This window comes from Carassius auratus, chromosome 16, assembly GCF_003368295.1.
Source record: "Carassius auratus strain Wakin chromosome 16, ASM336829v1, whole genome shotgun sequence".
NCBI lineage: Eukaryota > Metazoa > Chordata > Actinopteri > Cypriniformes > Cyprinidae > Carassius > Carassius auratus.
Genome location: NC_039258.1, coordinates 16,084,669 through 16,110,600, shown reverse-complemented (window position 1 = coordinate 16,110,600; position 25,932 = coordinate 16,084,669). Strand labels below are relative to the sequence as shown.

The 25,932-nt window shown below is 37.8% G+C and overlaps 2 protein-coding genes across 2 annotated transcripts; both read right to left on the bottom strand.

The window, feature by feature from the left end:
* Window positions 1-1,775: 1,775 nt before the first annotated feature.
* Window positions 1,776-9,860, bottom strand: cyp21a2 (cytochrome P450, family 21, subfamily A, polypeptide 2). Its single transcript, XM_026284382.1, has 12 exons — window positions 9,690-9,860; window positions 9,370-9,561; window positions 8,836-8,925; window positions 8,582-8,736; window positions 8,150-8,245; window positions 7,940-8,050; window positions 7,751-7,837; window positions 7,574-7,657; window positions 7,226-7,339; window positions 2,832-2,998; window positions 2,121-2,224; window positions 1,776-2,020 (listed from the first exon to the last, which is right to left on the bottom strand). Exons 1-12 carry the CDS (start codon window positions 9,811-9,813, stop codon window positions 1,776-1,778), a joined length of 1,569 nt encoding a protein of 522 aa, XP_026140167.1. The 5' UTR covers window positions 9,814-9,860.
* A 2,689-nt stretch (window positions 9,861-12,549) lies between these two features.
* Window positions 12,550-20,647, bottom strand: tnxba (tenascin XBa). The gene is made up of 14 exons (XM_026284381.1): window positions 19,173-20,647; window positions 18,811-19,014; window positions 16,179-17,243; window positions 15,529-15,651; window positions 15,273-15,416; window positions 15,048-15,167; window positions 14,788-14,943; window positions 14,428-14,552; window positions 14,208-14,340; window positions 13,963-14,114; window positions 13,653-13,749; window positions 13,336-13,497; window positions 13,080-13,243; window positions 12,550-12,939 (listed from the first exon to the last, which is right to left on the bottom strand). The coding sequence occupies exons 1-14, from the start codon at window positions 20,509-20,511 to the stop codon at window positions 12,823-12,825; spliced, it is 4,101 nt and encodes a 1,366-aa protein (XP_026140166.1). The 5' UTR covers window positions 20,512-20,647; the 3' UTR covers window positions 12,550-12,822.
* Between the last annotated feature and the right edge of the window lie 5,285 nt (window positions 20,648-25,932).

Below are 25,932 nucleotides of genomic sequence, written 5' to 3'. Positions count from 1 at the left end.
GCCATGTACAAAAACACTTGGAAAAATTAAAATATAAACTGATAGCTAACATTTAAAGATAATTCTGATAACTCCTGTATATGTATTCTTGTTAGTATGTGTGTGTGTGTGTATGTCCGTCATTGTATAGGTGTGTGGGAGGTAGCATACAAATAATCGACTATCTAATAGATTCATAACTGATATAACAATAATAATAATAATAATAATAATAATAATAATAAGGATTTTACTGTAATTGGGAAAGGGTGGAGGAAAGTGAAGGACGCAAGTAATAATATTGATATGAATAATTATGGTAATCAATTATAAATGAATAAATATTAAATAGATAATTAAGGTTGTCCCTGATTCCTTAGTGGCTACAACATACCATAGCTTAATCCCATGCCCATCTCATGCCATAGTGGGATTGCCTGGGAGAGATGCTGTAGTACTCCCCACCATCCCTCAAAATACCAGCCGTCCCCGGCCACTACCTGCATGCTTCGCTAGTCTTAGATGTCTGTTTTGTTTTTATTTACATATAATTTTTATGTATAGATGTGTCCATGTCTCAGTTAGTTTGTTATGCATCAGTGGTTCAACTGTAACATTATGAAGCCACGAGAATACTTTTTGTACATGAAGAAAACAAAAATACTAACTTTATTCAAACATTTTTCTCCTCTGTGTCTCTCCGTATCATCGCAGCGGCATTTCGGAGAATATGAGCTGAACTCAAACTGCGTACGCTATACCGTGCCAGCCATATGATATGTTTTCTATGTGTATTTATGCTTTGATTTAAATGAAAACAGCATAATACAGTACAGAACACTTCCATTCAGCTCATTCTCCAAAATGGCATTATGGTGATACGGAGAGACACAGAGGAGGTGAATTGTTGAACAACAACTCTTCTTTTCTATTCTATTCTTGAAAAAACAAACAAACAAACAAACACAACACATAGCTATGTGTACTGCGCTAGACTAACTGAGACTTGTCATGGCACTTGTATACTGTTGTTGTTCTCTCGTTGGTCTGATTGCTTCTCTTGTTCTCATTTGTAGGTCGCTTTGGATAAAAGCGTCTGCTAAATGAGTAAATGTTACATTTAAATTAATAAAGTCATTATTTTTATTTTATTTGTTTACAAAAAGTATTCTTGTCACTTCATAACATTACGTTTGAACCACTGATGGCAGATGGACTATTCTGAAGACATCTTTCATACTTTTCGGGACTTTGTCAGTGTTTGGCATTTTACTTGGCAGTGAACGGGACAGTCACAAGCCTCCCGATTTTTCATCCAAAATATATTCAATTGTGTTCCGAAGATGAACAAAGCTTTTATGGATTTGGAACGACATGGGGGTAAGTGATTAATTACAAAATTTTCATTTTGGGGTGGAGTATCCCTTTAAGTTTCCGACAGCTCTTGCAGTCTTTATTTAATATCTTCAAGCTGAAAAGTTGGAGTATAAAAGGGGACTGGATATTTGATGAGATTTCTAGTTCGGCGTGATGCTATTTAATGTCCCTGACAACCTCTGTAGTCCCATTTCGCCATTTGTTAGCAACTACTTTTTGCAAGACACATAAAAGCTAAAAAAGAAAAAATCATGAGTAGGGTATTACTAATGCACTTTGTGTTGTAGAATAAAATGTGAAAATATCTTGAGCTTGTGTTAACCACAGACCTTATTTCAGGAATTTAACCAAAAACCTATTAAAATAAAAAAATTACCTTGGGGATAATTAAAAATTATTTTAGGAGTTTTAGGACTCAATTACTTTTCTCTTGGGTGTGTTATAACAGTGTACGGTTTGACTTTAAGAACCACACTGGCAACACCTCGCAGGTCAGGCAGAGGCTCCTCTTTACTGGCAGGTAGGAACTTAAAGTCTCGCAGCAGATAGGCTGTGAAAAGAAACATCTCCATTCTGGCTATTGCCTCCCCCAGACACAGTCGGGCCCCTCCTCCAAAAGGAATCAGGGCACGAAGGGAACCACCCCCACCTTCCAAAAAGCGTTCTGCAATAAATAAGATTCACTGTCACAGTTAAAGAGCACTACATTATGTACTATGCAAATATGCTAATTATAAAAAGATGGAAAATGTGTGGTTTTGTACCTGGTTTGAAGCTGTATGGATCATCCCAGACCTCTGGATCATGGTGGGCACCATACAGATTAGGAATGATTATTGTATTCTTGGGGATGAAATGGCCTGCAATGCTAAACAGAGGACTGTATGAATTTCTTACAGGAATCTAATTTACAAATTAATGCAGGACAGTTGTTTAAATCTTTGTTAAAGTCTGCGTGGTCCAGAAGTTGCTGGCAACTTCATTTCAGTGTAGGGACATATTTCCAGCATTAGGATATGATGCCTTCAAAGAAGAGGCTCTTCCAAAAAGTAGGCGTCTTGATTATGCCGTCATAAATGACTTTTTTTTGGCAAAATTTTAAGGTATCATTGCATGTTTGTACCAAAAGCAATCTCAGAATGCACAAAGTTCAGCTCAAATGTAAGAAAACTTAAACTTTCACACATTTGGGTCTCTTATGCCACAATGCTCAATTTTACACCAAAAAAAAAAAAAACGTGACAATGCAAAATAAATGAAAGAATTTGTTTCATAGGATTTGATTTTGAGTGTGCAGTTTGATAGGTCTAAAATGCATGAATTTTTACCAAACAAAGCCTCAGTCAATTTCTTTAGTCAACCACACAGTGATCTGTCAAGAACAGTTCAGTCAGATCTCAGAAAAATCTTCTGTAATGCATGCAGTTGAAATTAATCATGAAGAATCACAGCACTGTGATTTCACTGATGCTCACCTGCTGTTTCGAATGGCTCTGTGAGGTACGGCGAGAGGAGCTACAGGTCGAAGTCTTAACATCTCGTTGATTAGAGCGCACAGATACGGCAATCTGTGTCGGTCACTGTACTGAGGGTATCGCACATCCAGCACACCACACAGCTCCTCATACACTTTATTCTGAACCTGGAACGAGAATGGAAACATGGTTTGCTTTTACTGAATGTTTCTTTATACACTTGTTGATCTGTGGCCTACTTCAAGAAGCCAGTTTCAGTGGCTACCCAAGTAAACATAAGTTTAGTTTGAGCAAACAGTTTTTTGCGGGATCACTGGTGATCACAGTGAGATGCATGCCGGTTAGAAAAAGGTCCGAGTTACATCTGACTTGCTCTGATGTCATGCAGACGTGTGCCAAAAAACTCTTGCAACGGCAAGAGTTTTTATTTTCATATCTATTTTCATATAAAGCAACAGAAGGTTTCTGTTCCAATTTGAGAGGTCAGAACTGTACGTCTTGACTGCACTTATTTCACTTCACTGCACAAGAAGAGAAGTGGCCTAAGCACTGTGCCTTGAGGAACCCCAGTAGCAAGAAATTGTGATTTAGAAAACTCACCCCTCCAAGCCACCCTGAAGGACCTACCTGAGAGGTAAGACTTGAACTAGAGCCCTGCACGGACCTCAAATCTAGGCCCGACCCCGGCCCTGGCCCGAGATGCTCAGGCCAGAGCACGGCCTGAGCACGACAGTTTATCAGGATTACCAGCCAGAGCCCCGCCCGAGCCCGCCCTTTTTCCCAGTCTTCTTACACAGCTTATACTACTGTTTCAGCTATTAAAAATATATTTTTTTAATTAAGTTAACTTCAAAAAACGTTTGAAGCATTTTTTGTTTGTTAAATATGTTTTTGTTTTTTAAAGTAATCACCAAGCGGCCAGCAGCAGACAGTAGCTGATCATATATGTTTGATCAATTTATGTAACTGTTTTAGATATACTAAAACAGTTCAAGCATATAACAATGTTTAAACGTTAAACATAGATAAATGTGCGCTATATCCAATAGTTTGTGTAGGTAGAAGCTAAAGCGCACTTTGCAGGACATGGAGAAGGCACCGGTGTGATCACTTGCATCTTTTCCGGGAATATGCCGTAATTTAAGAGTAAGAGTAATTTATTTGTAACTGTAAAAGGGTCAACTTTTATTTTTGTTCACTCGCAATATCAACAAAACATTGTGCTTTTATATAATAAAGACAACAAACATGATGCGCTTTGAATACATGCCTCACAGACATGAAAAATATATCTATAGAAAGCTTAAAATTAGTACTTAACGAAATAAAATGTATAGAAAACAAAAATGCTTTCATTATAATTATAATCCGTAAAGATGTACTTCTTAAAGGCGCGTCTAATGAGGAGATGGCAAGTAGGGATTGGCAACTTTATCCTTGTGACACATGTCAAATATCCCCTTACTATTTCTCCCTGACACATTCATGCCGACCTGAGACAAACATCAATATCTCTCTGACGTGCGCTCTGATGCGCGCCATCTATGCTATACGCAAACACACATGGCTGCTAAGAGGTAAATTTTTATTATAGGCCTCAAACATAACTACCACCACCGACAATCATGCACACAAATATCAATACAGACTGTCCATTACAGAGAAGCATATCCATGCAGTAGATAATATAGCCAAGCTAAGTAATCCAGCAGCAAATAAGTAAATAAAGATTTATGGCCTACCTTTCTTTGATGTTAAGTAACTGAAGAACAATGTTTCAAAGAACTTTTCACCAGCTGGCTAACATTAAATAAAAATATATTATAAAATTATAAATCTGTTGAACTGTAGGCATGTACGGTGGTCATCATTCACTGTTTATTTGTGCACATTGTGAAGAAAAATAATCCATAGCATCCACATGACCAACTGGCCTGTTGTTTGTAGTGGTAATCAATTCAAAGCTCTTCCAAACTGTAGCTTTTCACAAACCATTGGGAACTTTTGATAACTACCCATGCTTCAACTTCTCCTTGATGCTCTGCATTGTCAACTGTCACCTGTATGCAAATGTGTGCATATATACGTTGCGTATGCGATGTATAATATTTATAATATAATCATTATAACTGTACTTCATACAGTAGCCTGTGTGTGCTGTATGTAAAATGGCCTGAGTCGGGCCCGAATGGACTCGTTGGGACCCGACTGGCTTGAGACCTCTAACTTGAACCACTGGAGTGCAGTTCCTGAGATGCCCATCTTCATGAGGGTGGACAGGAGGATCTGGTGGTTAACCGTGTCAAAAGCAGCAGACAGATCCAGCAAGATGTATACTATCATTCGGAAGCTGCTCTTGCTTGTCTCAGTGCTTCAGTAACCGAGAGCAGTAGAATCTCAGTTGAGTGGCTGCTTTTGTAGCCAGACTGGTTGCTGTCCAGGAGGTTGTTCTGAGCAAGAAACATAGTTGGTTGAACAACTTGCTCAAGTTGCAATGAATGGAAGAAGGGATACTGACCGGTCTGTAGTTTTATAAAAGCGCTGGATTTAGAGAGGGTTTCTTAAGCAGAGGGGTTACCCGACATTGTGGGAAATGTATCAGAGTGAAGAGAGGTATTGATAATGTGAGTGTGCGTAGGTATAACTGAAGAAGAAATTGCCTGAAGGAGGTGAGTGGGGATAGGATCAAGTGGACAGGTAGTTGGATGATTGGAAAGTATAAGTTTGGAAACATCTGCATCAGAGAATGGAGATAAAGAGGAGGGAGAGTGAGTATTTGTGTTTATGAAGTTTTGTGGTGTGGAGAATTGGTCGCTGATGGTTCTTGTTTTATTTATGAAGAATACTGTAAAGTAATCAGCAGTATGAGTTGAAGAGTGTAGCAATTGCCGAAAGAAGGAGTGTGTGTGTTGTGTCCGGAGTTAGTGTGAGGTTAGAAGTGGTGAGGAAGTGGTCTGAGGTGTGCAACGGTGTAACAAAGGAGTTGTCTGTTGAGCAATATCGTGTGTAGAGAAGGTCCAAATGGTTACCTGATTTGTGAGTAGCTGTAGTAGACATGCGTTTGTCAACAACCTGTAGCACACCTCCCGTCCCAACCGGGCGGGAGGTGTGAAAAAAAGTGAAATAGTGGAAAGGGCCTAAGGTTTGATTCAAGTCTCAGTTAGGGGCATGAATGAGACTTGAATGAGTACCAATAGATGAAAGAAAGTCTGCTTTATTTACAGCAGCCTGGCAGTTCCAGAGACCCAATTGGAATAAAGAGTTAGTAGAGGAAGTAGTAGATGACATAGGGACAGTATGAAGATTATTAGGAATATGTTGCCTCCAACGTACAGTGTGTGATTTACGAGTGATGGTAGCAATAGTAGAGATTTAAAAGCATATTGAGTACCACTGACTAGAACAAGTAGATGAGAACAAGTTATGAGTTATACAGAAGGTAAAGAAAGGGAAAAAGGCAATACTCAAGTGCCTTGTTGGTGTCCTTGCTCAGTAGAGTCGTTCAAGGTAGAGTCGATGGTCTTTACACTCGTCGGTCTTCACATGAGAGCTGCAACGGTGTACTGAGCAAATATATACTCCCCAGATTCCATGTAATTGAATTCATCAGGCCCCACCTTACTATTTACTAAACGGAAACCGCAAAGACATGCGAAAGGCACGAGAACAAATGCGACTTGAGCACACATTTACCACAGTAAACACAGTAAGCAAAACGTCCTAGCAATGACAACTGCACTAAAATCTAATGAGAAAAGATACAAAATACTTACAAACTGCTGTCCACTTCTGCTGCTTGACTGCTTCTTCTAACAAGTACTTGGACACAAGGTAAATAAGTATTATACATGGCTTTGGCAGCGCCTTACTACTTTTTAAACCAAAACTGCAAAGGTATGCAATACACGAGAACAAACGCAACTTGAGCACGTGCTTACAAAACACTTACAAACTGTTGCACTAGAGGGCAAATTCCCTGAAGAGTTTAGCTCCATCCCTAATCAAACATACCCGTGCAAGCTCATCAAGGTCTTCAAGATCCCTAGAAAACCACAGGTAAGGGAGTTTGATCAGGGTTTGAGCTAAATTCCTGCTGTGCAGTGGCCTCAAGGACTGTAGTTGAGGAACACTGGTTTATAGTCAGTGTTGTGAAACCCCTGAACCTTGGGCCTGTACAATGAAGCTGGATTAGCTGCCTACCCCAAAATGGAGTACCTAGAACTAAAATGATTCCTAGTTCCTCCAGTGTGAAGATGCTAAAAAGCAGGTACTTCTGCCAATAGTTCTAGTAATTATGAAGTAATTATGAAAAGGTACTTCCTGTGCGGAAGCCTCTCATGACTAGGATTGAGCACCCCTACTTGAAGGAAGACACTTATTACAGAAAAATGTACCTCAGGTCTGTGTAAAAGGAAGGCCACAGTCCAGTTGAGCAAGGCAGCAGTAGTTTCTGTCCCTCCAATCAGCAGATCCACTGTGGTCATGTGCACATGAGTTTCTGTCAGAGTCTATGTAGAGGAGACAAAAATATTTGCTTTTATTTATAGGTTAATGACATTGTATCATTTATGATGATACGTACTGAGTTTCTAGAAAAACATTATGAAGGGACAATTAATTTTATTATTTAATTTTTTTTTTAGTTAGAGTAACCCTAGTCTGAAATGTCCATGCAAGGCTCTTTAGTGGCAGGATTGGCAACCCTTGCGTTGTTCAAATAGATATGTTTCATTGCTCCTCACCATCTGACTGGCTCCCCCTTGTGGTTGCTCCAAGCTCTGCAGAAGTGAGGAAGTCACTGTGCCACCTTTTTTATGGTCATTTTTCTGCATCACAAAGATACTTGATTAGATGTATTTCTGCAAATTTAGTTATCTATGTTTGTTCATTACTTGCATCATTTGACCATTCATTCTTACCTTGAAATCCTCAATGTGTTTCCCTATCAGCTCATCGCGTCTGGCTACCTCCTTCATGAGGCGAGAGAATGGAGGGTTGGGTAATTTCTATGAGGAAAAAAATCTTTAAAAAGGCTGCAAATGAAAGGGTTGCTGGGTCAAATGAATTCTAAAACCCAGCTACTTTGGGGCTTAAATCAAATGTGTTACCCTGAGCAGAGGGAAGGAGTCCAGCGCTGAGATCCAGGGTGAACCCCAGAGAGACACAATCTCATTCAGACAGTCCTGCAGCTTCTGCAGATCTTCTGAACTCTTATCATACTGTCACAAGGTACATTTTACATAGTTTAACAAGTGAGTCTGTAAGATTAAGAATACATGCAAGTATATTGTGGAGAATAATGTTTAAACATAATTTACACTTTTGCCAAGGGTTAGTGTTGTGATGACATTACTCGCAGCCACAGTGAAATCTTCGGATAAATCCACTGCTTTTCCATTGTAGTCCCGCAACACCTGTTTCCAAAGCACAAGGGATCAAAGTTCATCCCAACGAAACCATACATTCTTCACCCCCACACACACACACACGCACGCACACACACACACAAAAAAGCCTTTGGCCCCCCACAACCCCTTCATTATTTTCTAAAACATAATCATTATTTTTACTGATTTAGATAGCTAAGTAAATATTGGTGTGTTTGTGTGTGTGTGTGTGTGTGTCAGAGGGTGCTTGTCATTTCCTAAACTGTGCATTCACATTTTCTCGCTCCTCTGACCTTGAGCCTGTGACAATCAGTGTCCATCATGATATCATTGGATGTATCAGTGTATGTGTCTGTCCTATACCTGGCAGAGATGGTGTGCTTGCTTTTCTATGACAGAGTGAAGGGAATCCATTGTGCAGCGGTGCAGAGCACTATGGGCCACACGCCTGTGAGCCTTCCATCCCTCACTGAAATCACCCAGAGAAATGGATCGCCCTCCGCTTGATACTATATCACCTAAGATTGAGGTTCAAGTAGGAACACATATAAGATATCATATACAGACTGTCTTATGAAAAGATAAACATGATGAGCTAGGTGATAGAACTAAATTACCGGTATAAGAATGAGGCCTCCCAGCAAAGTCTGACCATTTTTTAATCAGAGCCTCGCGGATGATCTCACTATTATTTAAAATCACCATGGCTGCAGAAAACAATAAAAGACATGAACAGATTTTAATGATCTAATGGAGACTCAGACTACAAAAATATCTGAAAGTAAAGTCATATTTGTATCATCTAAAAAAATATAAATGTATTTTATTGCTGCTTTATGCACTGTTCCTTGTCTTTAATCGGCCTGATATATGCTAAATTTAGGTCAATTTAAAGAGCAAGACATTTATGAACCACAAAATTCTTCCTGTGCGGTTTTGTGTTGATTTTTTTTAAACCCAGCAGCTATAGAAAAAATATTGATTCAAAACCATATAGTTATTATTAACATATAAGCCTTGTGACAGCTTGTCCTGATCTCCTCTATTTAGTGAAGTTTATGTAATTCTGCTTAATTTTACATAATATGACCTCATATCACCAGTTGCAATGAGTTTTGCTATCATGGAAATGGAATCAAAATAATAATTACTTGTGCTGCCACAGTTGAGCCGATAGATATTTCCATATCGAAGTGCCAGTGAAGTCAGGTGGATGGGTAGATGTTCTTGGGCAAGATCCAGCATGTTGCCCAGCAAAGGGAGAGAGGGAGGACCAGAAAGAGAGGGAGAAAGACTGCCAAAAAAGCGCTTAGAGAGGGAATGCAGGAGTTTGGGTACAGCCGCTAAGTTAGTCAAAAGAAACATGCATGTTAAACCAGACCAGAGCTCTCGAAGATCACAATCACTTTCTTCACTTTTCTAGTATTCAGGTTATCACTGGACATATTTTTAAATTGCTCAAACCTCCTACCTTCTGGTTGCTTGCTTTCTTTGGCATCTCCATCACTTTGGCTGTCAGCCTGTCTGCAGAGCTTGACCACAAGCATCCACAAAATGAAAAGTAACAGCACCACACTCACCGCTGAGATACACATGCTGTTGATTCTTTACTGAAAAATTTCTGAATGCTTTTCCTTTACTCTGCCCCCCTTTTATTATCTTCCTTCTCCAACCCTGCTCCAGTCCACATGATTGAGTGCTGTTTCTTGATTTATCCTCTCATCAAGGATAGGGAAATATTATCCTGGCCTTGATCTCAATGTTACTCTCAAACAGGGACAGAATGGGAGTGAAAAATGGCCTTGGATTTTCTCCCAAATAGGCCCACCACAACTAAAACAGTCACGTCTATCTCACAATTTTACAGCAATCTTGTCACATTTATGGCAAATAACATCACAAAATGCATGGTGACCCTGCTGACAAAAACAATAGAAACCAACACAGACATTCTAAAGATTTCCACTACAAATACCATTAACTTTTATCCATTAAATAATGGTATCCTGTAGTGTATTTTGGGACACATTACATTATGATTTTTTGGTTTTAACAAAAGCCACCAACAGAAGGCGTCCAGTTTCCATTAAAACCAATACAATTTTCATTAATACCAATAAAACCATAACAAATTATGTGATGTTTTTTTTTTTTTTTTTTAAGTTAGGGATTGAAATAAATGTATTACTGTATTAACTAAAATACTTTAAATCTATATAAAGAGAGCAGAATGCAAAATGTATAATTTGACAGTGATAAACATAAACCTAAAATCTAGAAACCTGAAACAACAGAATTTGAGTATTCAGAATTCAGAATTTGAGTATTCACATCTGTGTGTCATTTAATCAGACTTATCACCTTATAGGTGATTTCATTTACCCTGTTTTCTAACTCAATAGGCCTATCTCTCAAATGTAACCCATTGTAGAATCACTGCTGTCTCTCTCTTTATAAATGAATGGAATATTTGTGTCAGACAATGTGGAGTAATAAATAGCAGTGAACGTTTGGACTTGGGGGGTGTCCAGGGATTTTGATATAGTATTTCAGAAGGGAAACTTTTTTGTCAGTTCACAGCTATATCGCCCCAACAAATAAACATCTCAATTGCATTGTCTGTAAATCTGCAACAAACAAATGTACTGAGGTCCAATTTTGTTTTATTAGTGACCTACAGAACATTCTCAAAACATCCCCAAATTTAAGAACTCTTATAATTAAGATTTTCTGTATCATTTAAGAGTTTACATGGCCTTAAATTTAAAAGATTGAACTGAAGACATTTTAAAGACCCATGGAAACCCTAAGAACACAGCTCAGTGCAAACGTTTCTTTCATGCATTTGGCAAAAAGCTTTTGTTGACAAATTTGTGCAACTCTGGTGTAAGTGTTGCTAACTTCTTTCAATGGAAAGTAGCTAAAACCAGTCTGAAAAGTCACTAAACGTCGGTAGATGAAGTCATGCACTAATAAGCATATACATGCCTTGTCGTCAAACATTTGTTTGCCTCTCTGTGCTCACATACTGGATTTTAATTTAGCCAAATATTCAATAAAACTGTTTCATTTATGTAATTTACTGTTTCTGTTGTCAGTCAATGAGATAAATATGAAATAGTGACCGAAATGTGTCCCTTTGAGACCTCAACCAGCTCTCCCAAGATGTTAATCTGCACAGAAACCCTGATTTTAAATCGAGCTGTCATCTGATGATATCAAATAACACATGACTTAAGCAAAAACAATTCATGTGACATGTTTTTGGCTATATTTGCATGTAAAATTAGAGAAGCAACATCATATATCGCTCACTGAACAGAGCAGAGAGAGTTAAGCCATATACAGCAGTTTCGGTTTCTTATAAGGAAAATAGATTGGATTAGCGCCCCCTTTTGTCAGCTGTCAACGTAACTTTATGAGTCCGCAGGCCGGTGGCCGTTGGATGGACTTCTCCAGAACATCCAGATGGCCAGTCCGCCCTGCTCTCACAGCAAGAAGAATGAACCACTAACATTATGATTTAATAAATGATATAACAGGATACCAAATCCCCATTGGTTTTATAACCAACAAGGTTTGTATTTAGTCGAAAAAAGGAAGTGGACTCTAACACTAAGTTACTGTGCATGCTATTGTACAACCTTTACTGCCGAGCTCCATGATGATATAATGCCACAAGTGTTGGATGGAAAGGCCCCATTCATTGTAAATAAAGCAGTGATTCAGCATAAGCTCAGGAATATAGTGAAATACAGTTGCCACCCTGAAAAACCAATCAAAGAAGTGTAGTGTCAGGTATGGCGGAATCCTGTCTGTAGCCAAACCACAATCTAAGCCTACAGCTCTGCACAGGAATGGAGCAACTGTTAAACCAGTCTTCAACTGCTGTTTTAGCCGAACCTAGATATTTGTAAAAGGATTTGCCTGTAAAACAAAGTCACGCTGTAATAATTCACCAATAGAATCATTCGATTCATTATGTTAACATAAATTTGTCTACTGTCACAAGCAAATACATTCTTAAAGTTATTTGGTTTTAATTCTACGTTTAAAGATTTATAAATAATATTATATTATTTACATGTAGCCTATTGACACATAACAGCAAACAAATTTAGTAAATATAATGAAAATGTTATAAATATGTAAAGAAGTATTAAAAATAATACATAAAATCTCACTTCTGAGTCAAGGACTGGTTAGTACTTTGTTTTATTGGTTTTGTCTACATGGTTACAACATCAAAATAAATCAATTTCATAGAGAGGAAACCAAATTTGTTAAAAGATAAAAAAAAAAAAAATAGTAACAATAGATCAAGACAGTGCATATTATTCCAGTAGAGGAAATGTTAATATCTATGATGGACCTCCATTAACACAAGTACATCGAAACATGCGTAAAGTCTACAGAACATAACAAAAATATATATAAAAAAACTTGCGTACAAAAGTTGTTGTGATTGGTTGGAGGTTGTTTGCATATTTACTTTGTAAAGCTTGTTTTGTATTTTATGTTAACCTATATACAATATTGAAGTAGCAGTGTGTAGAAGTTTGTACAGTGTATTTGCACCATTGTGCACTATTCACTCTGTAGATTTAACCTTGGGTTGTTGGGGTTGTCGGGATCAATTGACTGCTATAGGAGGGTCGAAGCTTCATCTCAGTAAATGGGAGGGATGCGTCTTTGCCCTTCCAGTCTATCCACACCACACCCTAAGAGACAAGAACAAAATACTCAGAAATCGGGTGATGGTTTAAGCCCTACTGGTGCTTCTATAATGGCTATAGTTTGATGCTCTTAACATTGTATTTTATTTGAGCTACAGAAACGCTGATGTTTACTGATGCAATACCTTATTGTCTGAGTAGGAGGCATAGAGGCCATTGAGGTTAGCCTTGTAGCAATTTTTATACCACCAGCCTCCCAAGTAGGCCTTAGCACAGTGGATGCTAAGAGTGTTTGGATCTCTGTCTTTGGTGGAAAATGGACGGCGGTTGTGATATTTCATGGAATCACCTGCAAACAGACAAAATATAGCTAGTGTCAGGTTGTCTTTCTTAATACAAAAACAGCTTTTTTTTCTTACAAAGTATTATATTTTCTCTTACCAGCGGTGCCAAAGTATCCAGACAGCTCAATTTCATAGTGGTTAGTCTCTGAGCTAATGCTGAAGTTGGCATAATGAGCAAAGGCTGTGTCATTTCCTGAACGCAGGTCAATCCTCAGGCTCATTGGTGTACGACTGGTGAGAGTGTGAAGGATGTCATTTCCTGTTGAGAGAGGGTGCAAAAATGTAATTCAAAGTCCCTGAAACCGTTAAACTGATATTCCCTAGGTGGGAACCTGGGAAATTGAAAATATATTCAATGTATATATGTTTGGGTTGCTAAAAAAAAAATAATACAATGACTTTGAAAAATCTCACCCAGCCAGAATTCTCCACTTAGGGAACCAAAGCCTTTACTGTAGTCTCTCCAGGTCCTGAAGAAATCAGTAGATCCATCCATTCTCCTCTGGAATACCTGCAATTGTAAAATAGCAAAATCTTACTCAAATTCAAAAACCATATACTTTTTAAAATATATTCTTTTTAATTACAGTGTTTTGTGACATACTATCCTGACACAAAATAAAAAATTATGATCCAAACATTAAATATGTCATGCTTCAACAACAGTTTCATGGGGAAAGCTGTGGGTGTACTATAGGTATCAAACCAGGCTTTTGTTTCTTACTGTCCAGCCTCCTCCATCAGTCTCCATGTCACAGTAGACCCAGACTGGCTCTTCATCCTTCCCTTCAGGGTAAATCTCAGCCTCCCCTGACTCCTTCATCCCGTTGAGCTGTACCTCTGAGCAGTCTGTGGGGTATGGGTGTGGGAGCTGGGCTACAGAGCAAGAATAAAGAAAATCAAATCTATGAAAGATAGAACACAACCAGGGGTGAAACTGAGTTAGTTATGAAACCGAACATTACGCACCAGTGGTAAATTCAGCAAAGACAAAACTGATGTACTGTCCATCTCTTTCTCCATCTATTTTCACAGTATAGTTTGAAAAGGCTGCCAGTCCACTCAGCTCATAACGTGTCACAGATGGATTTAGAATCACCTCCTGTTAATTCAAAGCAGAGGGTCAGTGGAAATTGTGGGAAGGTTGTTAAATTTGTCTCGGGTGCTATTGAGTTATGGATATAATCACCTTGACTTCCTCGCTCAGTTGGTATGTGAGCCTATAACTTTTGAAAGCCACACGGGGTGCCCTCCATGAAATCACAGCTGAGTGAAATGTCACCTCATCGGGAGTCACAACCTGAAGTTTCACTCCTGGAAAACATACAGGCATGAAAAAGAGGATAAAAACAAGATATGGCCGATTCTACATATTTTTGTATGTTATTAGGCCTATATTGGCTGATACCGACTTTTAATATTGACCTTTTAGTTATTATCAGTCTCAACATTATAATCTTTTAAAATGACTTTTATGTTACTTCTATAGTGGTTTTGTGTCATTTAGTCAACTTGAGGTAAATAAACAGAATTGTGACCATTCACACACCACTTCCTGTTGTGAAGGTTGTGGAGACTGGGCTACTCTGGAGCCGGTTTACTTGACTTTTGATTTTCACCATGTATAAAGAAGATCTGTGGAGTCCTCTGAGTTGATGCTCCACAGTACTGCCAGATAATGTCACTGTGATAGTCACATTAGGAGCTAGAAAGCAAAAAAAAACAAAAACATTAATAATAATAAAAAACATGAATAAGCAATGATAGTTTAGTGTAAAACCAGCAATCTATAAGCCTGACTGCACTTACATTTTGTAGTTCCATAAGTGAGTATGTAGCTGTCCACTTTAGCTTGTGAAGGTTTCCATACCAGCAGAGCTTTAGTGTCTGTGATGTTCACCACCTTTAGTTCAGTAGGAGAATCTGGCACTAGGATTTATAGAAATGTGAAAGAGACATCAGTGACCCCAAAACATCTGCATCAACCATAACATCAAGTAAAAAGAAAGAAAAAACAATAAGCATTCTTCACACCTGTTGTGACAGAGGCTGTGACTGGCTCACTTTCGAGTGTCTCCTGAACTGAGCTCACAGTAATATCATAGGTGGAGCCAGCAGAGAGCTTAGATAGGAGAACATGGGACAGCTGGGAGTCAACAGACATGGAGCCACTTTCACCTGCAGTACAAAAAGGTAGTAAAATCATCAAAATCATCATGTGAGGGTGCACACAGTTGCATTTAATAGTCATAGCAGAAAAGTAGGATAACTCAAAATACATGTACAGTACCAGTTACAATGTTGGTGTAAGTGACTTTAAATTCCGCTACTATGCTTTTAGGTTTTGTCCATGATACTGAGAAGGAAGTCTCTGTTATATTGCTGAACATCAAGTCAGTGGGTGGTTCAGGGCCTGGGGAAAAAATGTCAAAAATTCATAAAGCACAGTCAAAGAAAATCTCAAATTTGGTGCAGTTTAAACTGAAGTCAGTGACATTAAAAAATATCACCACAAATGTAGGTTTAAGAGTTCTGAGACATTTATATTCCTGCGTAAATATGCCATATCATTCAAGTAATCAATTGGTGCATTCACTCTTAAAATGATTTAATGGTGAATTTTGAATATCCCCATTCACCACCAATACAGTACACATCATTAATTTTAACAGTGGAAATTCTATGTTAAGTTGACAGCCAACGAAAATCTAAGGCTGGTTTGTGCTCCTGATGTCACTGAACTCATGCCTTGTATTTATGACTAAAATAGGGTAAGTGGGTCTTGCCAACATTAATATTTAAAATGCACAAGGTACTGTATTACATGCATTCATTAGAGATTTAAGCATACTTAAGTGCTGCCAGCACACCGCAGGAGGGTAAATGCTCTTCGTTGGTGTTTATTGCAGTGAACCAAAGCAGGAAATATGGGAAACCTACCTGTGGATAATGTAAGGTGGTGAATTTTGGATCGTACACCAAGACCAGAGCCAAACAAGGAAACCGAGTACCGTGTTTGAGGTTGAAGGCCTTTGAAATGATACGACCGTGCTATACCAGCAAGAACTTGGGAGAACTTTTTCACAGTTTTATCTTCAGGTTTGCTACTTTGGACTTTAGTTGATGTTCTGTTTAAACTGGGCCTTTGGACATCTGTTACATTTACAGCCTCTGCTCCATCCAGAATTTTCTCAGAATCATCATTTCCTCCTCTGATTTGCCTTCTTGATATAGTGAAGTTCTTAAACATGTCTCGATGAGCTTCCCAAGACACGATGAAACCAGTAGAAGTGATATTATGAACCTCAACTGATCCAATGACTGATAATCTGCTGATAGTTTTGTTAAAATGCTTTCTATAAATTTTGGATTCAAAACTTGTCCCATTTACATGCTTATCAGATGACTTCTCTGCTTGGAGAATTGTTACATTACTGTGCAATAGATTCTTTTCTTTTCCAATAGATGTAACATTAATAGTCTTGCTTTCTTTTGCTTGATCACCTACAGTTCTAATAGTGACCTTTGTCTTGGGCACAGTTGGATTAGATAATTCTTTGGTGCCTTTAAACACATTCTCTGAAACTTTAGAGGTTCCATTAACTTTCTTTCCAGATCTCTGAGTCTCATCTTGATAGACAGGCTCATCTTTAAGATTATTTTTCTTGGATGTGTCAGTGAGATCAGTTTGTGATTGTTTGTCGAATTCTAGTTTTATGGTTGTTGTTTTGCCTTCTTTTGCTTCCTCTTGACGTGTTCTACCTTGATGGTTTAGCAGATCTTGTCCAGAAGTCTTAACAACCTTGTCTCCCTTTGTGGTATTGGACTGGGCTTTACCTGGAGACACGGTTGGACTTGGCTTCACTGTTGGCTTGGCTGTGGTTTCTGTCTTTTTCACGAATATGGTCTTGTCTGGCTTTGTCTTCGCATGTTTTGTATTGGGTTTGGCAGTGGGGATCTTCATAGCCACTGTTTCAACAGTAACTGTGATCTTCTTGTCAACAGCTGGGGAAATAATTGAGAGAGAGAGACTTAAATACATTCCTAATTGAATAGTTCAGCCCAAAATGAAATGCAGCACAAACTTTTTAGCAAAATGTTCCTGCTGCTCTTTTTTTCTCACAATGAAAATGGTTTGGGACCATGTTCTGATAAAGTGATTTCTGAGAAAAAAATGTTGATATTTGAAACTGACACATCCAACACACCCTTGCCTTTATTGCTCTGTCCCCAAATTCACAAACATTCTGTCCAACACAGGCAACAACTAACAGCTGTTAACAGAAAGCTTGCACAAGTATGGATTAATCAGTCTTATTACTATAACTAATATTACAAATGCTTTTCTTGGTTCTGTGAAACATCACAAAACCAAAGTTACTCAGGTGTTTGACTAACTTCACGCTCAGGTTTCTTCAGTGCTGGAAATATTTCCCAATATTAATTATTATAACCCCCCTTTTTTCAGGTCTATTTCTCTGAGCAGAGTTCTGTGGTGCTCAGTCTGATCAGTAAAATCAACTTAGTTTTCCCCCTATTTACAGCCAGGACACAATTTATTTTTCAGCACATACACAGAACAGACTGCTAGCAAATATTCACAAAATTGTTTATTTGAATTTTAGTGGGAGCGGAGCGAGAAGTGGAGAGGCATGATTTTTGCCTGGAGCGAGGAGCGTTGAGGTTTTCACTTGCTCCGAGAATGCTCCACAACAACTCCGTCACCAGAACAAATTATGCCAACTCGTGCATTTAACATAATTAGTTAGCTATGTTAAAATGGCGATGGACGAGTGCGGCAGGTTAAAGCATGTTGTAAATTGTACAGTTTGTTAATCTCTTCTCCAAACTAATGTGCTGCTACATTGCTGCAAACGGACAGAGCACACAAGCTCGCACATAATGTACAGATCACGTGCATGTACTCAGGAATGAAGAAAAACAGAAATGCTACAGCATATTTTTTCTTTGTCTGAAGTAACTACCCTCAGCTTCAGCATAGTAGAGAGAAACATTGCACAGTCAAGTAAGCCAAAGCATAGTGAAATAATTAAGTTACAGAGCTAAGGCGGAGTGGTGTTTCTGATTAGTGGAGTGAGGAGCGGGAAATTGTGAACCTGGAGCGGAGTGATTATTGAATGCTTGGAGCATGGAGGGGAAATTGCCACCCTGCTCACGCAGTCTGCTGCTCACCATTTACTTTTTAGCTCTAAAATTATAAAAAGCACCATTCAAGTAGATCATCTTACATTCAAATTCCATCTGTTTCTCAAAATAAGGCTTAAAAAGACTATTAATAGTGTACAGGTCTTTATGAACTACTTTTATGATACTTTCATCATGCTTTTTTAATCTTTGGAATTTGACAGCCCCTCTTCACAATTCACTTTGATTGTATGGAAAACAGCAGCATGGACATTCTGATAAAATTCTCTTATGCTCTATGAAAGACAATCCTATTGGAACAACATTTCCATGAGTACATTATTATTATCAGATTTTCATTTTGTAGTGAACCATTCCAATTGACATTAAAGTTTAACAATGTTGTACTCTCAAATGCCTTACTTACCGTTACTACAGTCTAGGCCCGTATAACCAGTCTGACACACACATTTTCCCTTCACACACTTCCCTTTTTTGTTGCAGTTAGAGGGGCAAGTTTTGCCACTGCAGTCTGGGCCACTAAAGCCCTGGAAACATACACACTTCCCATCTTCACACTTGCCCTGGCTACTACAGTTTTTAGGGCATTGCTCTCCTGAACACTGAACACCTGAAGATAGATGATATAGTGTGTGAATTATATTCTGTTAAACAATTTTACACACATTTCAGATTGCTAATGTTTGTTTTACCATTTATCAATGCCATTATTATGGTTAACTAAAAATGAATAAGATCTTTATTAGTGTACAGTATAACTTTACTTACACATTTTTTTAATCGCTGCCATCTCCTTCTCAAGAAACTCAACTCTGTCTCTCAGTTTGACCATCTCAGTGTCACAGCTTCCTGTGCAGGCTCCTTGAACCAGGTTGATGTGATGAGTCATTACCAGAGGAGATCCGGGATTCAAACTGAGCTCTGTTTCTCGTATTTTGGTTCCGTTACCTAAGTCTGTCTGAGATTCCTGAGGAACACAACCCTCAGTGATGACTACCTTAACTGGTAAACTCTCTGCAGGTTTGTCTTTAGATGGATTCTGGACTCTGTTGACCAAAGGCTTTGTGGTAGATGCAACAGTCTGATTGACATTGCTAATTTCTGAGGAAGTAGATTGAGTTTTAGTTTTAGGTTTGGTGTTTAATGATGTATTTACTGGTTTTGATCCATTAACATTAATAGTTTGGGGTGTTGACTTGACAGTAGAATTTTTCATCCCGCTAAGTGTGATTTCAACATCTGGCTTTGTGGTGGATGTTAGAGTGTGATTGACACTGATAATTTTTGAAAAAGTAGACTGAGTTTGGTTTATTGTTTTGGTGTTTAATGATGTAGTTAATGTCTTCAGCGGATTAACATTAATATTTTTGGATATTGATTTTACAGTAGAATTTTTCTTCTTGCTTAGTGTGCTTTCATCCACATCAAGCTTTAAGGTAGATGGGAGAGTCTGATTGATACTACTAGCTTCTGAGGAAGTCAGATGAGTCTGGTTTTTCATTTTGGTATTCACTAATGTAGTTAGCTTGGGAATATTATGACTAATAGTTTGAGTCGTTAACTTGGAAGTAGAGTTTTTCTTCTTGCTAATTGTGCCTTGAAGAGTAGGGCCAGGTTTCTGGACATCTACAACAGGCTTTGGTGTAGATAAGAGAGTCTGACCAACATTACTAGGTTTTGACGAAACAGTTTGGTTTATCATTTTGGTGTTTACTGACTTTGAAGCATTAACATGAATAAATTGACCTACTGACTCTGTACTAGTTTTTTTCTTTGCGCCAGTTGTTGCTGGAAGAGAAGACACAGGTTTCTGGACAACATCTACAGTAGGCTTCAAGGAGGATAGAAGAGTCTGATTCACTCTACTAGTTGTTGAGGAAGTAAGTTGAGTTTGGTCTTTCATTTTGGTCTTTAATAATGTAGTTAATGGTTTCTCAGTATTAACATTAACACTATTGACTGTTGACTTAGTAGTAGAATTTTTCTTCTCACTAACTGTGTTTTGTACACTTTGCACAGGTTTCTGGATGGTGTCCACGTCAGGCTTTGTAGATGACGAGAGAGTCTGATTCACTCTACTGGTTTTTGAGGAAATTTGGTCTTTCATTTTGGTCTTTAATAATGTAGTTACTGGTTTCTCATTATTAACATTAACACTATTTACTGTTGACTTAGTAGTAGAATTTTTCTTATCACTAACTGTGTTTTGTACACTTTGCACAGGTTTCTGGATGGTGTCCACATCAGGCTTTGTAGATGATGAAAGAGTCTGATTCACTCTACTAGTTTTTGAGAAAATTTTGTCTTTTATTTTGGTCTTTAATAAAGTAGTTACTGGTTTCTTAGCATTAACATTAACACTACTGACTGTTGACTTAGTAGTAGAATTTGTCTTCTCACTAACTGTGATTTGTTCACTTTGCACAGGCTTCTGGATGGTGTCCACGTCAGGCTTTGTAGATGATGAAAGAGTCTGATTCACTCTACTAGTTTTTGAGGAAATTTGGTCCTTCATTTTGGTCTTTAATAATGTAGTTACTGGTTTCTCAGTATTAACATTAACACTATTTACTGTTGACTTAGTAGTAGAATTTTTCTTATCACTAACTGTGATTTGTTCACTTTGCACAGGTTTCTGGATGGTGTCCACATCAGGCCTTGTAGATGATGAGAGAGTCTGATTCACTCTACTAGTTTTTGAGGAAATTTGGTCCTTCATTTTGGTCTTTAATAAAGTAGTTACTGGTTTCTCAGTATTAACATTAACACTATTTACTGTTGACTTAGTAGTAGAATTTTTCTTATCACTAACTGTGATTTGTTCACTTTGCACAGGTTTCTGGATGGTGTCCACATTAGGCTTTGTAGATGATGGAAGAGTCTGATTCACTCTACTAGTTGTTGAGGAAGTAGATTGAATTTGGTCTTTCATTTTGGTCTTTAATAATGTATTTACTGGTTTCTCAGCTTTAACATTAACACTATTGACTGTTGACTTAGTAGTAGAATTTTTCTTCTCACTAACTTTGTTTTGTACACTTTGCATGGGTTTCTGGATGGTGTCCACATCAGGCTTTGTAGATGATGAGAGAGTCTGATTCACTCTACTGGTTTTTGAGGAAATTTGGTCTTTCATTTTGGTCTTTAATAATGTAGTCACAACTTTAGTAGTTTGGGATGTTGACTTAACAGTGGAATTTTTCTTCTCACTAAGTGGGTCCTGAAGAGAAGGCACAAGTTTTTGGACGATGTCTTGACGCTGATTGACATTGCTAATTTTTGAGGAAGTAGATTGAGTCTGGTTTTTCGTTTTGGTGTTTAATAATGTAGAAACTTTCTTTGACACATTAACATTAATAGATTGAACCATTAACTTAACAGTAGAATTTTTTTTCTCGCTAAGTATGATTTCATCAGCAACCAACTTTGTAGTGGATGGAAGAGTCTGATTGACGCTGCTCATTTTTGAGGAAGTGGGATGAGTCTGGTCTTTTAGCTTGGTATTTAATGCTGTAGTTCCTAACTTTGGAAGATTAAGACTACCGGTATTGGCAGTTGTTTTGGCAGTAGAATTTTTCTTTTCATTAAGATTGCCTGAAAGAGCAGGCCCAGGATTCTGGACAGCATCTACAGTAGGCTTTGCAGTAGATGAAAGAGTCTGACTAGTGCTGGTAATTTTTGAGGAAGTAGATTGACTTGAGTTTTTCATTTTGCCGTTTGATGATGTGGTTACTGGTTTCTGAACATTTAGATTAATAGCATCTCCTTTTAATTTAGTAGTAGAATTTTTCTTCTTACTAAGTGTGTCTTGAAGAGTAGGCACAGGTTTCTGGACACTATCCACAACGGGCTTCGGTATGGAAGGAAGAGTCTGATTGGTGCTTTTTGAAGAAGCAGCATGGGTCTGGATTTTCACTTCGGTGGTAATTGTTGTGGTTACTAGTTTGGGAATATTTTGGCTAATAGTGTGTTCCTTAGATTTGGTAGTGACATTTTTATTCTCGCTAAGTGTGCCTTGAAGAGAAAGCACAGGATTTAGAATGAGGAGAAAAACTATTGAGATTAACATTTTTATGCTGGATTAAGGTGTCAAAATTTTTATACAAATAAATGGTTTGAATTTATAATATAAATCCTAAAATGCAATTTTTTTCTCCCTCAACTATCTTACAGGTATTTGTGATATAATGGATGTGTTTCCTGAAAAAGAGAATAGCGGAGTTAGTTTGCCTTTGCATGCAGTTTTATTCACACCTTCATTCATTCATTGCTCAAATTTGTGTAAATAAAATACAAGCCTCTCAAATGTATGTCAGGCTAAAATGAGCTGGGCTGGCTGAGCTCAAGACTGCATTTTTGGAAAAAGCTCTTAAACTTCTATCAGCGGAGGGACTGTCCCGCAGCAACAGAGCCATACTGTCCTCCTCTCACTGGGACTGTATGTCTTTGACTCAGCTCTTATATAATCTTTACTTAGGCCAACTGAAAACTGCCAGGGCCAGGGCCAGTTTCCAGTTTAAAAAGTACCCCAGTATATTCAAGCGCTCACCACAGAAGCATCCAAAAAATTCTTCATTAATTAGAGATGAAGTAAAACTTACACAAAGCTTCTGTTTAGACTGGCCTAAAAATCATAGTTTATTTCTTTATTTATTTTTTGATTGAAAACTGATAAACTATACACACACACACACACACACACATATATAAATTATTAATAGCATGCATAAATATGAATAAATATACACATTGATCCTTAAAATATATATTTTTATTATTTTATTCTTATCTGACATCTACAGTTCTTAATATCCACAAATCTTAAAAATTACCATTATTATTCAATACAAATCACAGGCCACTTAAAATAAATGCATTTCTTGCTGCCAATTATTGATTGTGCCAATGAACACAATGATTCTAATGATATGTAATAGAATGTGTCTTACCTGTGTTCGGAGCTGCTTCTGTCCTGCTCAGTGTTGTATGAAGCTCCTTCCATCAGCTTTGAGAACCTCCTGTGACTGATTGAGGTTTATGGAGAAAGAGACACAGTGAACAGGAGCTCCTCTAGCCAAAGGACCTGGGGCAATCAAATCTCCTACTTAAAGTTTTTCCATACTCCGCCTCCTTGCCAATTTACATTGAGCATATTTCCTGCTCCTCGATGGCTTTATGGGTGTTTTCTCCTGGTAAGAAATTCCTTAATTATTTAACAGACTTACAGAGTTTATTAATCTATCTGCGATTAGCAGTCTCCCAACTTTCTGTTTAGCTGAATTATACCTGCTTTTACCAATATAATGGCAAATGTCAAACATAAATTTTTTTATAATATGGCATCTGTTTTTTATGTTACAACCACCATGCTGATTAAAGGCACAGTTTAACCAAACATCCTGCTGTAATCAGGTTTCAGGTTTGTAATAACTGTAGCATCAAACTATAATGTTTTAAATAACAGGATTTTCACTTTTAACACAAATGTACCATTTAATCAGATTTTTTCTTTATTTGATCAAAATTATGACATTAGATTATACTTCACCTGCCCTCACACCATAATTTACTACTTCATATAGATGAAAAATATATGCAATGTAAGAAAATCAGAAATATAAACATATCTTTAAGAACCATTACTAACATTTTATAATAATTTTGTGTCACTTGTTTTTGTAAATTTCTTGTATTTATAAAACATGTTGGACAGATTTATCTAAAATAACTCCATACACAATTCCTTTGACCTTTCCACAAAAATCTGGCTTGTACTTTTCCTTTCTAGCACCTGATGAGAGTTTGAGTGTTTAAATCCTCTAGTGGAGCACAGAGATTGTTTGTCTTGTCAGCTGATGGGAAATGATGGGTGGCCACTGCTCACTAGTGCCCCCGCTTGTTTGATATTTAAATCACGCTAAAGCAGGCCCACATCAAAGACCACCGTTCTGTTACTGACCTGACCTTACCCTCTTAGTCAAAGCAGTGCCAAGCCTTGAGCTGTGTACATGCCTAACGAAAACAACCATCTACTGACAAGCATTTCTGGGAATTCATGAGCCAAAAATCACATTATACAGTATAGAGTATTGTTCATCTTTTTTTCTGTGGAAAACTTTCTATCACTACCACTACCAGTATCTAAACAAAACACTTTAATAGAGTTATATTTGCATTTGCTTGTAATTTATAGACTATGTTTGCTGTTTATGAGAAAAGGCTTCTTAACAGAACTAAATACCTGTGTTGATTAATCCATTTAAACGCACACACATTATTTAAGAAAATCTCAGTATTGTACACAAATAACACAGATGGTTTGATGCCATTAACAGTGTAAATATTTACTCTTAAGTGAGTAATTAGTCATTTTGGAACATGCTCCACGGTTCAAGCAGTTCCATGGCTGTTTGTCCATCTACATTGTTCCCAAAACAGTTTGAGCATCTTGATCTGGTTTACCAGGTTGTTGTTGATTTGTTACTTGTCCAAGATGGTCTACCAGCTGATGACCAGCTTTCACCAAATAGAAACCAGCTACCATGTCCCAAAAACCAACGTGACCACCTACTTTTTTTGTTTGTTTTTTGACCCAATGATGGTCCACCTGCTAATGATCGGCTAGAAACCAGGTATTATGTTCCAAATACCAGCATGACCACCTTTACCTTTATTTTTTATTATTTTGAACCAATGTTGGTGTCCCTGCTAATGAACAGCTAGAAACCAGCTGCAATGTCCCAACAATCAGGTTGATCACCTTTTTTGTTGTTGTTTATTTGGTCTATGATGATCTACCAGCTTAAACCAGCTAGAAACTAGCACTCTGTTCCAAAAAAAAAAAAAAAAAAAAAACAGCTTGATCACCTAAAAATGTCATGACCAGCTGGTAGCTGGTTTGCCTCTGTTCTACATGTGTTGGCCTCTTAGACCAACTAGAATCTAGCTAGTTAACATGTTCTAAAAACCAGCTTTACCTACTTTTCCTGTGAGTAGTTATGTCATGGAATGTTTGAAAAGTGCCATTCTATGTACATAAATGTGGATAGCACTGGTCGGCATTTGTCACTGCAGTGTGAATTAGCCTTTAATATGGCATGATCAGGTTGTTGCTGGTTTGTTACTAGTCAAAAATGGTCGTGCAAAAGCTAAATTACAGCTAGAAACCCACCATCTTAAGTTGGATTTCCAGCATGGACTTGAAAATCAAGACCTCGTTGACTGACTTGATTTGAGTTCTTTAATATATTTTGGGCTGCATCAATATGAAAGCTGGCAAGGTCCTGCTGGAAACATTAAAAAAATGTAAGATATGCATATAAAAGTGATGTTAAGTGATGCAGAAGCATTTACTTAAATACAGCATTTGACCTTTTTCCAAATGAAAATATGTGCATTTCTGAGTCTGCATATTTGTTCAGGCTTTACTGATTCAGACGTAACGAGAAGTTTAATGGTGACAGCACAAACAAGGTGAGCATTGACCTGAGCCCGATTGAAGTGATGGCCAATCCCACCATGTTGCTTA

Bases quoted from the DNA above. Each gene is read 5' to 3' on its own strand.
- cyp21a2 (XM_026284382.1), bottom strand. From the start codon at position 9,813: ATGTGTATCTCAGCGGTGAGTGTGGTGCTGTTACTTTTCATTTTGTGG. The intron at 2,225-2,831 runs GTGAGCATCAGT...TCCTCTGTTTAG, and splicing joins AGAGCCATTCGAAACAGCAG to CATTGCAGGCCATTTCATCC. The intron at 2,021-2,120 runs GTACAAAACCAC...TATTTATTGCAG, and splicing joins TCCATACAGCTTCAAACCAG to AACGCTTTTTGGAAGGTGGG.
- tnxba (XM_026284381.1), bottom strand. From the start codon at position 20,511: ATGAAAGACCAAATTTCCTCAAAAACCAGTAGAGTGAATCAGACTCTC. The intron at 17,244-18,810 runs GTAAGTAAGGCA...TTATTTCCCCAG, and splicing joins GGGCCTAGACTGTAGTAACG to CTGTTGACAAGAAGATCACA. The intron at 13,750-13,962 runs GTAAGAAACAAA...TTACAATTGCAG, and splicing joins CTGATGGAGGAGGCTGGACA to GTATTCCAGAGGAGAATGGA.